General features: G+C 41.9%; 1 protein-coding gene and 1 non-coding gene across 6 annotated transcripts in view; both read left to right on the forward strand.

Annotated features, from left to right (window-relative positions):
- Positions 1-7,853, forward strand: part of ZC3H11A (zinc finger CCCH-type containing 11A) — a 42,627-nt gene extending 34,774 nt beyond the window's left edge. For all 5 annotated transcript variants that reach the window (XM_013058166.2, XM_045081035.1, XM_045081036.1 and 2 more), the window contains 6 exons: positions 1,295-1,798; positions 2,138-2,217; positions 3,515-3,845; positions 4,841-5,007; positions 5,379-5,446; positions 5,859-7,853. In XM_013058166.2, the coding sequence (XP_012913620.1) occupies positions 1,295-1,798; positions 2,138-2,217; positions 3,515-3,845; positions 4,841-5,007; positions 5,379-5,446; positions 5,859-6,117 (1,409 nt within the window). In that variant the 3' untranslated portion in view covers positions 6,118-7,853. The remainder of the gene's footprint in view (positions 1-1,294; positions 1,799-2,137; positions 2,218-3,514; positions 3,846-4,840; positions 5,008-5,378; positions 5,447-5,858) is intronic.
- LOC123392362 lies at positions 4,223-4,325 on the forward strand. Its single transcript, XR_006607093.1, has one exon. It is a non-coding gene; the product is annotated as a U6 spliceosomal RNA (small nuclear RNA).
- Positions 7,854-14,090: the final 6,237 nt, after the last annotated feature.

The following is a 14,090-nucleotide window of genomic DNA, read 5'->3' on the forward strand; positions in this document are numbered from 1 at the left end:
AGTCTGCCTTTCAGCTCAGGTCACGATCTCATGGTCCTGGGATCAAGCCCTTGGACAGGCTCCCTGCTCAGTAGTGAGTTTGCTTCTCCTTCTCCCTCTGCCCCTTTCCCCTCCTCGTGCTCTCTCCCTCTCAAAAAATAAAAAAAATAAAACCTTAAAAAAAAAAAAAAGCTGTCCTTTAGTTAACAAATGCGTGTGTACGATCTCCATTATTTTTCTGGTTTTTCCCACATCACTTCATTATTTCTTTGAGCCCTCAGTAAAGATGAGCATATCTGTCAAGTGTGAAAGTTGCTCTTTAAACAGATGTAGCATGACTAACATATCATTAAAAATAGCTCTTCAGTAGCATGCCTGTGTCTGGGCCTTCCCCATTTTTCTTCTGTCTTGTTACCTGTTTTACTTCTATTCATCCTTCAAATGTCACTTAAACATTACTTCCTCTGAAAAGATTGCCTCGACTAATTCTTAGACAAAGGCTGGGGTTCTTGCTCTTTTATAGTATTCTACTTCCTGTATGAAAGTTGTCATTATTGGGGTTCCTGGCTGGCTCAGGCCATAGTGCATGCAGTGCAGCTCTTGATGGCAGGATCATGAGTTCAAGCCCCATTGGGCTTAGAGCTTGCTTTAAAAAAAAAAAAAACAAACCCACAAATTTAGTATTATCATATTGTAAACTACTTGTGGTCAGAGACTGTGTCTTATCATTGTATTTCTAGCACAGTGTCCCGCACATGTTTATAATGAATGGAAGAATTAATTTATTGCCATTTTGTTAAGATTTATAATGACGGGGTGCCTGGGTGGCTCAGTGGGTTTGGGGCCTCTGCCTTCAGCTTAGGTCATGATCCCAGGGTCCTGGGATCGAGCCCCGCATCCATCAGGCTCTCTGCTCTGCAGGGAGTCTGCTTCCTTCTCTCTGCCTGCCTCTTTGCCTACTTGTGATTTCTGTCTGTCAAATAAATAAATAAAATCTTTAAAAAAAAAAAAAACAAAAGATTTACAATGACAACCATCTCCAACTAATACATGGCTTTGAGATTCTTCAGGGATAAGCTTTTGACTAGAACCCCAACAAATTTTTGCCACCTAAGAGTTTTCTTTGAGGTCCACTACTGAAATGTGCAGTATTTTAAAACTGAAATTGAAACTAATATGCTTTGATCCTTTTAATTACCTGTCTACAAGATAGCGCTCTATTAGGACTCTGCCCTGTTCTAAGAATAGACAGCATAAGTTGCTAAGCGGTGAACTCTAAATACAGTGACTTGTTTCTCCCTCCCCGTAAAAACAGAGCGAGGCACTAAAGTTGGTGAAATCCATGTGAAGACATTAGAAGAAATTCTTCTTGAAAAAGCTAGTCAGAAACGTGGAGAATTGCAACCTAAACTGAAGACCGAAGGACCTTCAAAAGTTGATGATACTACTTTAGGAACAAGAAGCCCCTCCACCATCAGAATCAAAACCTTCTCTGAGGTCCTGGCTGAAAAGAAACATCGGCAGCAGGAAGCAGAGAGACAAAAAAGCAAAAAGGATGTAACTTGCATCAAGCTAAAGACAGATAGTGAAATTAAAAAAACAGTGGTTTTGCCACCTGTAGTTACCAGCAAAGGACAATCAGAGGAGCCCGCAGGTAGAGCGAAGTCCATGCAGGAGGTGCACATCAAGACGCTGGAGGAAATTAAACAGGAGAAGGCACTGCGGGTACAGCAGAGCTCTGAGGGCAGCACCAGCTCCCAGCCTCAGCCTGAGGCCACCCCAGGGGCAAGGCGGCTTCTCCGAATCACAAAAAAAACAGGTAACACCACAGTTGGTCTGTAGTACCATTTCCCCAGATCATATTTCAAAGTGCAGTATTGCTCAGGATTTTCCTAGGAGTTCTGTGAGAACTTTACTCAGATAACTTTGAAGACCACTGGGTCAAATGCAGTTAAGCTCTTTCTTTGCAGGAGCGCTATTATATACACCTTTGATATTTTAAGGTGTTTTTTGAAACTTTATGAGGACGAATGGGCTTCATCTACAATTTTATTTGTTCTATCTTACCTTTATTTTCATTAAGAAAAGTTTTGCTTTCATCTGTTCTGAAGTTGCAACCTAAATGAAATAATTAATGGTGGTTTTAATGTGAATATAGGTATAAAAGAAGAGAAGAAACTACAAGAAGGGAGTGAAGTTGCTTCCCAGAGCGGGGTTAATAGAACAGAAACTAAAGAGGTGAGTTTATTTAAGATCATTTCATGGTTTTATTCATGGCGGGCGAAGGCCAGGTGGATGATAAAATGTGCCTTTTAGTTTTAGCTAATAAATTTCTTTTTAATGCTTTAATAATAAACTAGGTAAACAGTTACACTTTTTTTAATAAAAATTTCATTTTTTTTTTTTTTTAAGATTTTATTTATTTGACAGAGAGCACACACAAGTAGGGGGAACAGCAGGCAGAGGGATAGGGAGAAACAGGCTCCCTGCAGTGTGGGCTCGATCCCAGGACTGTAGGATCATGACCTGGGCCAAAAGCAGATGCCCAACGATTGAGCCACCCAGGCACCCCTATGCTTACACTTTTCTATGAGGATTTTGTGTACTTGGGTTTTTATTTGTTGTCTGCCCCTTAAAATTGTTGTTGTTGTTTTTTAACTAAGCATAATGGCACTCACTGTACAAAAATTGGGAACTTTTATCTTTTAAAAGAATTAAAACCCCATAATTCCGCAACCCAGATACAACACCCTATAGCTTTTTTTTTTTTTCAGGTATTTTTCTCAAGTCTTTTATTTATGTACATATGTATGTGAACTTGTTCATTGTCTAACTCATGTTTAGAAAGTAATTGATACCTCCATAGTGTAACACTTAGCAGCCTGCTTTGTTTTTGCTGTATTCATAGTTCTTTGGGATGTCCATTTTTACTGACCACATAATGTTCTATTATGTCAGTGTAGTCTGCTTCTGGACATTAAGATTTTGCTTTACACAATTAAAGTAATGAACATCATTGTATATAAATCTTGGTGCAAGTGTCTGATTATTTGGGAGGCATTTGTATCTGACTTAGGGTCATGATTGTCTGTGCCTACAAAATCAGGGTTTTCATTGTTTCATACATCTTTAACTTTCATCTTCAGCTAGGTATTTTCTATTTAATATCAGAGCAAAAGCTCTTGTGTTTTAGATCATGTTAAACTTTGCTTGACATGGATGTCAGCCCAGTAAATTATAAACAAGATTTTCTTAATTGAGATAAAATTGACATATTTTTTCTTTTAAACAAATTTTTGTTTTGTTTTGTTTTGTTTTTAAGATTTTATTTTTTAAGTAACCTGTACACCCAGCGTGGCGCTCGAACTCACAACCTCGAGATCAAGAGTCACTTGCTCTGCCGAGTCAGCCAGGGACCCCAAGTTTTTTTTCGGTTGTTTTAATTGAGCTATAAAGCCTGGTAACTTACAAATAATTATCATACAGATTGTTAGAGGTATCGAATTTTAAATCTTTCATATAAATTTACACTCAGGTTTCAGAAGAGGCCACAGGAGTTGGCATTACTAAAATTCAAGTCAAGAGATGTGAGACCATGAGAGAGAAGCACATGCAGAAACAGCTGGAGAGGGGAACCTCACAGAAGGAGAAATCAGTTCTGACACCTCTCCGGGGAGACGTAGACTCTTGCAATACTCAGATAGGAGAGAAGCCGGTGCTAACTCCTGTGCCGGGCCTCACACGGCACCTGGCAAAGCGGCCTTCCACAAAGTCATCCCCAAAAGCAGAGGTGGAAACCTCAGGGAGTGGGGACTCGATATTGAATGTGAAGTGTGCAGCACAGAGCTTGGAAAAACGGAGTAAAGGTAAGTCGTTTTTCTAGTGTGTCTTGCTTTAGGATTTGAAAATTACCAAGTTTCTAATAACTCCCTAGCAGCAAGTTAAATTCCATTTGTGTTGTATACTTGTCACATAGGTGAAAAGTAGTATTTCTGATAATTGTACTTAAAAGGACAAATCTTCTTTCTCAGAATTTAAAATTGCTGTTTAAAAAGCTTTGTCTAAGGGCACCTGGTGGCTTGGTCTATTAAGCCTTGGGCTCATGTCATGATCCCAAGGTCCAGCGATTGAGTCCCGCATCGGGCTCCGTGTTTAGTGGGGAGTCTATGCCTCCCCCCCTTCCCCTGCTCGCCCACTCTCTAAAATTAAAATATTTTTTAAAAAAATAAAAGCTTTGTTTAAAGCTCACTTTGGCAGCACATATACTAAAATTGGAATGCCCCAGAGATTAGGGTGGCCCCCTTTGCAAGAATGATACACAAATTCATGAAGCATTCCATATTTTTAAGTAAGTCATGGGGACGTAACATAGCATGGTGACTATAGTTAAGAATACTGTATTGCATATTCAAAAGTTGCTAGGAGAGTAGATCTTAAAAGTGCTCACACAAAAAAATTGTAACTGTATGGTTATGGATTAACTAGACTTCTGTGACGATCATGTAGTCATGATATATACAAATATTAAATCATTATGTTGTATTCCCAAAACTAATACCATGTTATATGTCAACTATACCTCAGTGGGGGGATAAAAACTCTCTGTGGTGCATCTTTCCTCTGGTTTTGAAGAAGAAAAACACCAGGGAACAGAAGAACAGTAGCGAAGTCAAGAGCCAGTGAAAAGAATTATTTGAGTATACACTTTATGGCCACATTGTAGTGCACATTGTTTATGGATTATTTTCAGTTTAGGGGTGTGTGTGGTATTTCTAGTATTGCGAAGGAATTTAGATATTCTTAAGTTATTCTCCGTGTGAAAGAGAAATTATTTTAGCTATTATTTTTTTCTCCCTTGCAGCTAAACCCAAAGTCAATGTGAAGCCATCTGTGGTTAAAGTTGTCTCATCCCCCAAATTGGCCCCCAAACGCAAGGCAGTGGAGGCGCACCCTGCTGTCATTGCCGCTGTGAAGCCGCTCAGCTCCAGCAGCGTCCTGCAGGAAAGCCCCACCAAAAAAGCAGCTGTGGTAAGTAGTAGGTCTGGCTGGGTGGTATTTTGCACAGTGTGGTAGGAAAGCAGGGAGCAGTCACTGTGCTAGCTCTCTCTGTCCGTGTGCTACTTCTACCATTTCCAAAGCATCTTAGTTATTTAGGTTGCTACTGTATTTTATATTCACAGACATTTGTGGAGTGGCAGAATGGAATTTTTTTTTTAACTAATTCTTAAGGGGGGCAAGATACTTGGCTTATTTCTATACTCAACCTTTAGATGACTTATTCTTGGATTTCCGAACTTACGGAATGATAACCATGATTCTAAGAAAGTGCCAAAGTAAATGAATATGCTCAAATAAGAAAAGCCCGACTCCCACTGAATTACCTTCCTTTTACTTTTTAGGCAGTTGTCCCACTCCTTTCTGAGGACAAATCAGTCACTGTGCCTGAGATGGAAAAACCTAGAGACAGGTAATACCTTGCAGTTCTTCTTAACCAAACTTTAGGTTACTATATGCACTAGAGAATGACAGTGCTTAAATAAATCTTCAAACATGTCCAGCTTAGCCACTCACACCAACTTAATAGCCAACTTAAATAAATCTGCTAAACTTCCAATTAATTACAAGAAAACATGCACGCAGGGTTGCCGTTCTCCTTAGGTGCCGCTGTTTATATATTGACTGTATTATTTTTACAGTGTTTTAAATATCTGTTTGAATGGTTCTTTAAAAAGTTGAAAGTGCCTTATCTCAAGTCAGTATCTGTATTTTATTATCAGAGATGACTCTTTGCTAACTGTTCCTGAGACCACGCAGGACCATTCAGTCAATCATCAACAAAGGGCAGGTTTCTAATAATCTTTTGGGTTTTTCCCTTGCAGTCTTGTGTTGCCTCCAACCCAGTCCTCTTCAGATTCCTCCCCACCAGAAGTATCTGGCCCTTCTTCTTCTCAGATGGCCACGAAAACTCGCCGACTCAGTTCCACCTCAACAGGAAAGCCCCCACTTTCTGTGGAGGATGATTTTGAGAAACTAATATGGGAGATTTCAGGAGGCAAATTAGAAGCTGAGATCGACTTGGATCCTGGGAAAGATGAAGACGACCTTCTGCTTGAGCTGTCAGAGATGATTGATAGCTGAAGGCGGTAGAACATTTAAAAAAAAAAAAAACTGGACTTAGTTTCATCTATTATAACATTTACCCAAGATGATCGTTTCTTTAGTCTAGCATTTACCCCAAATCAGAAGTATACCTCTGAATTACCTGTATGTGTCCTGAATTCCTTGGGGTCAGATTTTTAAAGTCCCCTCGATAACCCATTTTGTCCATTCGATGCCATGGCTTAGCATCTGTGAGAAAAATATTCTGTCTTACACCTCTCCACAAAAAAACTGAGAGGGAGATCCAAGTCGAAGGGTGCAAGAGAACTTAGTGACTCCTTGAGGTGTTTGTCAGTTTGGGCTCCCCCCCCCCCTTTGCTGTAGTATTTCTTTTATGTATTGTCTTAATGTACTTATTAATGTAACCTGAGTTTGAAAAGGATGAAGACCAGCTGCTGCCAGTAAGGACCAAATTTCACTCTATCACTAAACAAAAGATCCACTCCGTCTGCGTTAAATTGTATGTCTTTTTAAAAGTATTTGGAGATTCAACTAAGCTTTAGAGAAGGCTGAGCAACTCTGGAAGCTCATAATCTGGACATAACTTTTTCGACCTGATTTCCATGCTTCTGCTGCTCTGTAAGCCTCTGAAGAGCAATAGCTAATTTTATTATTACTGTAATTTTTTTAAGGCTTTAAAGTGCCTCAGGGGTCCTCTGAAACTAATTTTCTATTTCTGGGATTCCCTGGATTCTTAATAAGAGATGGTGACATAATGATTAGAGGAATTCTTTTTTTAGCATGAAAGTTGTCCCTTCTCTTCTTCAGTACTTGCCTCCAACTGGCATTGAATTATCACAGGGATTAAAATCAGTTTAATTTTTTATTCTAACTCTCCCAGCAAACTCCTCTTGCCCAGTATTTATTTGGTGCCCATTAACCACCAGAGGGGGAAAAAAAAAAATGAACTCCTCCAAGCTGCCAGTATTTGTCTCTGGACTGTAGCAGTACACTGAACTGTACTGTAGCGGGGGTGATTGAGATGCTCTGGGGGTGTATTGTATACCTTCCAGTTTTCTTCATTTCTGAATTGAATTTTCTTTTCTTGATGTCAGTCTCCTTCATACCACCTCAAGGTTTAGACTTGTGAAGGAACAAGTATGATGGGGATAAGAGTCTTGAAAGGAGACATATTGTACATAATCAGAAGGAAAAGGAAAGAAGGACTTGTCTGACTTGCAATTTTGCTGTAGGTGGCCAGTTCTGTTTCTCATAGGGAAATCTGGTCCACCTGTCGCGTTGGCTCCTAAGGAACTGCTGTTGTAAGCGGCTCATCAAGAGTTGCACCTCACGTAGCCTTGTTGGGAACATGGAAACGGAAGAAAGCCACAGGACTGCCCGTTCAGTCTTGGGAAGATCTGGATGATTCTGCACAAGCAAAAATGACTTGAAATTTATGTATAGACACCTCTCCACCAATCCATCTTCAGCTGACTGAATGATGTATAATAGCCCTTCTCCAAAGCAGGGGTGGAATGTTCTGGTTTCACCACAAATTTTCTACTCATTTCATTTTTGGAATCCACTTAAAGATTCCAGGTCCCTTTTGTATATAACCTTTATCCTTTTGCTTTTTTAAAAATAATTTTGTTTCATATTTAAAGTCCTTGTATTAGTCAATGATTCATGTTCAGCATTATTTGAACCATTTGCCATTACAAGAAAGAGAAATACTTATTTGTGTTTTAAATAAAACTGGTGTAGGAAAGTCTGGACGTCATGAGTTAAATGGTCATACATCCCTTCAGCCTAGGATCTGCCTCGATGGGGGTCCAGTCACAATGTTGTTGGTCTCTTGCATAAATGCTCGAATTTCACAGATAACTGTGTGGCTTTAGAAACTTCTCACAAGGATGTATTGCCAAACTTAAAGTGTGCTGTTTTAACCGCATATACTTCAGGCAAGAATATTATTAAATGGGAGGATTTTCTTACCCAGCACTAATATAGAATCAGTATCCTTGTAGCTCAGGTAATGCCACTAATTTTTTTTTAAGATTTATGGGACACCTGGGTGGCTCAGTCGTTAAGTGTCTGCCTTCGAGTCAGGTCATGATTCCAGAGTCCTGGGATAGAGCCCTGCGTTGGGCTGCTCCCCAGGGAGCCTGTTCTCCCTCTCCCACACCCCTGCTTGTGTTCCCTCTCTTGTTGTGTCTCTCTGTGTCAAATAAATAAAATCTTTAAAAAAAAAAAAAAATGATTTTAGAAAAAGGGCGTGTGCATGCCAGCAGGGAGTTGGGCAGAGGGAGAGAGAGAATCCCAAGCAGACCCTGATGCAGGGTTTCATCTCATGACCCTGAGATCAAGACCTGTACCAAAATCAAGAGTTGGACATTTACTGATTGAGCCACCCAAGGACCCCAATGATTTTTTTTTTAAAGGAGAGAGGATTCAGAAGTGATCTTAGATGGATTCAATTAAGAGCTTTGAAGCATGAAGTTATATTTAAAAATTTTAAGAAAAGTCCCAAGTGTTAGTGTGCCAAATTTTTAAGGAAATACAAATATTTTAGCTACCAAAGAACACAGATTTTTTCTAATAGCTGAACAAGTACAACTTTTAACAAAAAGCAAACAGACTGAGGCTCTTAAGTGACTGGCTCCCCCATTAGCAGGGAGTCTTTTGAGATTCTTTGCCTCTAACCCTAAGCCCCTTCATGCACAGCCTCTCTAAAATAATCTTTTTTTAAAAAATGTATTTTTTTAAGGTTTTTTGTTTTTTGTTTTAATTTATTTGACACAGAGAGAGTACAAGTAGGCAGAGCAGCAGGCAGAGGAAGAGGGAGAAGCAGGCTCACCGCTGAGCAGGGAGACTGATGCGGGGCTCGATCCCAGAACCCTGGGATCATGACCTGAGCCGAAGGCAGATGTTTAACCAACTAAGCCACCCAGGCGCCCTAGTATATTGGGTTTTAAATGATTTTCAATTTTAACAGAAGAGGGCCCAAATGGGGATGCTGGGTGGCTCAGTCGGTTAAGCATCTGCCTTCAGCTCAGGTCATGATCCCAGATTGCTGGGATCAAGTCCCACATCCGGCTCCTTCTTCAACAGGGAGCCCGCTTCTCCCTCTCGGGTTTCTCTCTTGCTCTCTGAAAAAGAAGTAATCTTTAAAAAAAAAGAAAAGAGAAAAGGCCAAATGTTGCAGTCCGGCCCCAGCCAGAAGCCTCAAGATAGTTTGTGACGCATGTATTTGTCTTAAGATAAATGATCCCTGAAGTTCTGACCCTAACTTCAAATTCTGACAGGTCCTCTCAGAACAGTTTATTTTCACCTTTCCAATCTTTGAAACCACCACAGAGCTAAGATTGATAATACAATTTCAGAAATCAAGTTCGAGGGGCATGTGGGTGGCTCAGTCATTAAGCATCTGCCTTTGGCTCAGGTCATGATCCCAGGGTCCTGGGATGGAGCCCCACATTGGGCTCCCCGCTCAATGGGGAGTCTACTCCCTCTCCCTCAGCTGCTGCCCTTGCTTGTGCTCACTCTCTCTGTCAAATGAAATCTATAAAAACAAACAAAACACTTTGATCTATGTTTATCAAAGTACAGTGTTACTTTTTTAGAACTGTGGCCTCATTTTGCCGGAATATTTCTGCAATTCTTTAAAACGGATTGCTTTTGATTTGTTAGTTTAGCAGTAGGAAATGGGAGGTCTCCAGTTGCTAATACTTAAAATTTACTGAGTGTTTATTACGCACCTCTTAATTCACATATTCATTGTGATACAACATGCTCTGCGGCCCTGGAAGACCGCTGCTTGTATCCCCACTGTAGTGTCAGTGTGGTCAGGTTTCACAATAGGAAGGTATATTCCTATGTGCAATTGGGTTTGATTCACTGACTTTCAAGAGCTCTTTATTTCTTAAATCTAATTTTAGGAAGTTGCTTGATAAATCTTTGCAAGTTCCTACAACCCATTAATATCTTATTCTCCAAACTGTGCATCAACTTACTTGAATTTGCAAAATGGCGTTAAGGGCGTGAGCATAAAGAAAACACTTGATCCTGACCATTTTCTTAACATTGTACAATAAATAAAATGAGCAAAGAATCAGCAAAAGTTAATTAAGGAGTCAAGATTTCCTGGGAGCCTAAGGGGAAAGTACTTAGGTTGTATTTAGGTGTTACAGAGGCTGAATCTATGGTGATGAGCAAGAAGTCATGGAGTCAAACTTGGCATTGTCTGTTCCTGGGTTTTCTGATCTTTGACTCTGTGACTGGTTTGTCCTCAGGAGTAAGACAACAGTCTGTAGAGTTAAGAGTAAGGGTAAGCAGAGCCAGTCAGACTCTGTAAAAAGAGAAAAGATATTCAAACAAACAGCCTCTTGTCTGTTTAATAATAATTAATAATAATGATGAATAAATAAGTGAAATAGGCAATTGGCTGGATCAGGAAGACTCGAAACAAAGGAGAAATTTCAAGGGAAGGGTGAAGCAGAATGGAAGGAATCCCTCTACCTGACAGGTGCATCTGGTGAAGGAGGTCCCTTCTTTGGGATGGGAACTCAAGGAGGGTGGCCTAGCTTAGAAAAACTGAGGAAATTTGAAATTAATACGTCAGCAGAACTCCCATAGAGTATTTTGGACTCCCATCCCTTGAAGAGGCTCAAAATAGAAGCTAACTTCTATCACTTAGCACTACTGCCGCCAGGGAGAGCAGGAGAATGCGAACCCCTGCCCAAGAAATACTGGCCGAGGAAGTGCAAAAGTCTGTCAAAAGGCATCAGGAGGGGCGCCTGGGTGGCTCAGTGGGTTAAAGCCTCTGCTTTCAGCTCGGGTCATGATCTCAGGGTCTTGGGATCAAGCCCTGCATCGGGCTCTCTGCTCAGCAGGGAGCCTGCTTCCTCCTCTCTCTCTCTGCCTGCCTCTCTGCCTACTTGTGATCTCTGTCTGTCAAATAAATAAATAAAATCTTTAAAAAAAAAAAAAAGGCATCAGGAATGAAGTAGGTGCAAGTGTAAGTAGACAATGCTACAGAGGGAATGACACGTCAGTCTGAAACTGGTAAGGGAAGGCTTCCTTGAGGTGTGAGAGCCGGCATTCTGCGTGGCTTGCTCAGCAAAGGAGATGGTGTGAGCTGCTAAGAAGGCCAACACAGCAGGCAAGGTTTGTTTTCACTGACCTCTGACTATCCCATTGGTACTTTCTCAGACTCTGCTCTGTCTTATTCTGGCTGTTTGCTGTCAACCATTCCTGGCTTTAGTGTAAACTGAACAAAGATTATTTTAACTGAAAATCTGAGTCACTGCTTTGAAAAGTCTTCCAATCCTTCCCTCTCCCTCCACAATTACAGTCCCTCAGCATGGCCGGTACCTCCCGTATCTCCACTCCAGCAAAACTACAAGCTGTCCGCCTCCCTGGAACCCTGATCTTTCTCCAGCCTTTTGCCTTTGTTAGTGCTGTCTTTCTCCCTAAAAGTCTCTTCTTTTGGCTAACTCGACACATCCTACAGCCTCTAGGCTACTGTGCCAACACCTTGTTCTCCCTCGCCCCAGACCGGGGTTTGGTGCCATCCACCAGGCACACACTGTTTACCTCCACCGTTTTAAAATTGTTTACCTGTCCATCCTCCTCAGCAGACTATAAACTTGGGACAGAGATTCTTACTAACCTTTATATTCTCAGTACCTAGTATCATAACAAAATACCACAGACTGGATGGTTTCAACAACAGAAATTTATTTCCTCACAGTTCTAGAGACTAGAAGTCCAAGATCAAGGTGTTTGAAAAAAACTTTTTTTTTCTGAAGCTTCTCTCTGGTTTGCAGGTGCCACCTTCTCACTATGTCTCCACGCAGTCTTTCCTCTCCACGCACGTGTCTGTGTTTTAATGTGTCTATAAGGACACCAGTCATCTTGGATTAGGGCCCACGCATATGACTTCATTTAACCTTAATTACCTCTTTAAGGGCCAGTCTCCAAATACAGTCACATTCTGACGTCCTAGGGGGTTAGAGCTTCCACATACACATTTCAAGGAGCAAGCTTCAGCCCATAACAAAAGGCATTCAATAGGGCGTCTGGGTGGCTCAGTGGGTTAAGCCTCTGCCTTCAGCTCAGGTCATGATCTCAGGGTCCTGGGATCGAGTCCTGTATCCGGCTCTCTGCTCAGCGGGAGGCCTGCTTCCCTCTCTCTCTGCTTGCCTGTCTTCCTACTTGTGATTTTGCTCTGTCAAATAAATAAATAAATTTTTTTTAAAAAGGCATTCAATAAACTTGTGCTGAATGAATGAAAAAGCTCTTGACCCAAGTACCCATGTCAGGGGCTGCTGATCTTTGCTCGACTGCCCCTGTCTTTGCAACCCCATTCTTTGGGGTTGTATCCATCACAGCCATTCAGCAAGCTGTGAGATGGACCAGTGATTCTTAGCCTATTTTGCAGACACCTTGGGAGTATCATGAAAATCTCAAATTTTGCAAGAACTTTATGATCAGTTGTAATTTTTTTTAAAGGTTTAATTTATTTGATAGAGATTACAAGTAGTCAGGCAAGCAGGGAGAGAGAAGGAAGCAGCTCTCTGCTCAGCAGGGGGGTCTGATGTGGGGGTCAATTCCAGGACACTGAGACCATGACCTGAGCAGAAAGCAGAGGCTTTAACCTACTGAGCCACCCAGGCGCCCCTGATTAGTTGTAATTTTTTTTTTTAAGATTTTATTTATTTGACACAGAGAGATCACAAGTAGACAGAGAGAGGCAGGCAGAGAGAGAGATAGAGGGAAGCAGGCTCCCTGCTGAGCAGAGCCCGATGCGGGACTCGATCCCAGGACCCTGAGATCATGACCTGAGCCGAAGGCAGTGGCTTAACCCACTGAGCCACCCAAGTGCCCCTAGCTGTAATTTAAAAGGGAAACTGGTTTCGTAGTACCTTCCACTACCTAATGAATTTATAGAAATGATGGTACATTTGAACCTTGAATAACACTGGTTTGAACTACACAGATCCACTCATAGATGGACTTTTTTTTTTTTTTTAAGAATTGACAGCAAGATCCACAAGGCATTTATTTACCAATCCACCCCCCAGTCTTCATGGGACCCAACAGAAGGCAACTGATGGAGGCGTCAAGGCTGCAGCCTTGAGTTCCCTCGGGAGGCCTCTGAGGCCATCAGCAGCCCCTGGAAGCCCCAGGACAGGGCAGAGCAGTAGGCTGCCCTTTGTGCCTATGGGGTGCTCAAGTTGAGTGCAGAGGGCTGGCCGGCAAGGGGGTGGGCTGAGGCAAAAGCGCAAAGGGCAGAGATGGTACTGCCTAGGGAGCCTTGATCCCTGAGTCCTCCGTGCCTTTTCTCCCCAAAGTTCCCAGAGGCCAGTGAACTCACATGTGGCTGAAGCTGTCGATAGCCATGGGCCTGTGGTACTCCTCCAGGTCACTGGGGCAGATATACTGGACTTCCTGGCCCTTGTCACAACCCACAGGCCCACCTGGAGGCTGCCCTGCTAAACCAAGGCCTCCACCATCATACCCGGGCCAGGCCTGCCACACCTCTGTCCACTCCTGGCCTGGTCAGGCTATACTCAAGTTTTTTTCAATGAATATATGTACAGTACACTGTAAATTTTATTTTCTCTTATGATTTTCTAAGATTTTATTTGTTTGAGAGTGAGAGAGAACATGAGCAGAGGGACAGAGGGAGAAGCAGACTCCCCGCTGAGCAGGGATCACAGGATCTTGGGATCATGACCTGAGCTGAAGGCAGAGGCTTCAACCCACTGAGCCACCCAGGCGCCCTGGTTTCTTTTTTCGTTTTAAGAGAGAGCACGAGCACATGCCTGTTGCCGCAGGACCAGAGGGAAAGGGAGAGAGAACCTTAAGCAGGCTTCACACCCAGTATGGAGCCTCAACCTCATGACCTTGAGATCATGACCTGAGTAGAAATCAAGAGTTGAATGATTAACCAACTGAGACACCCAGGTGCCCCTAGAATACATTTTTTTTTCTTTTTTTAAAAGGTT

Source organism: Mustela putorius, unplaced genomic scaffold (genome assembly GCF_011764305.1).
Source record: "Mustela putorius furo isolate JIRA1106 unplaced genomic scaffold, ASM1176430v1.1 tig00000508_pilon_pilon_pilon, whole genome shotgun sequence".
Classification (NCBI taxonomy): domain Eukaryota; kingdom Metazoa; phylum Chordata; class Mammalia; order Carnivora; family Mustelidae; genus Mustela; species Mustela putorius.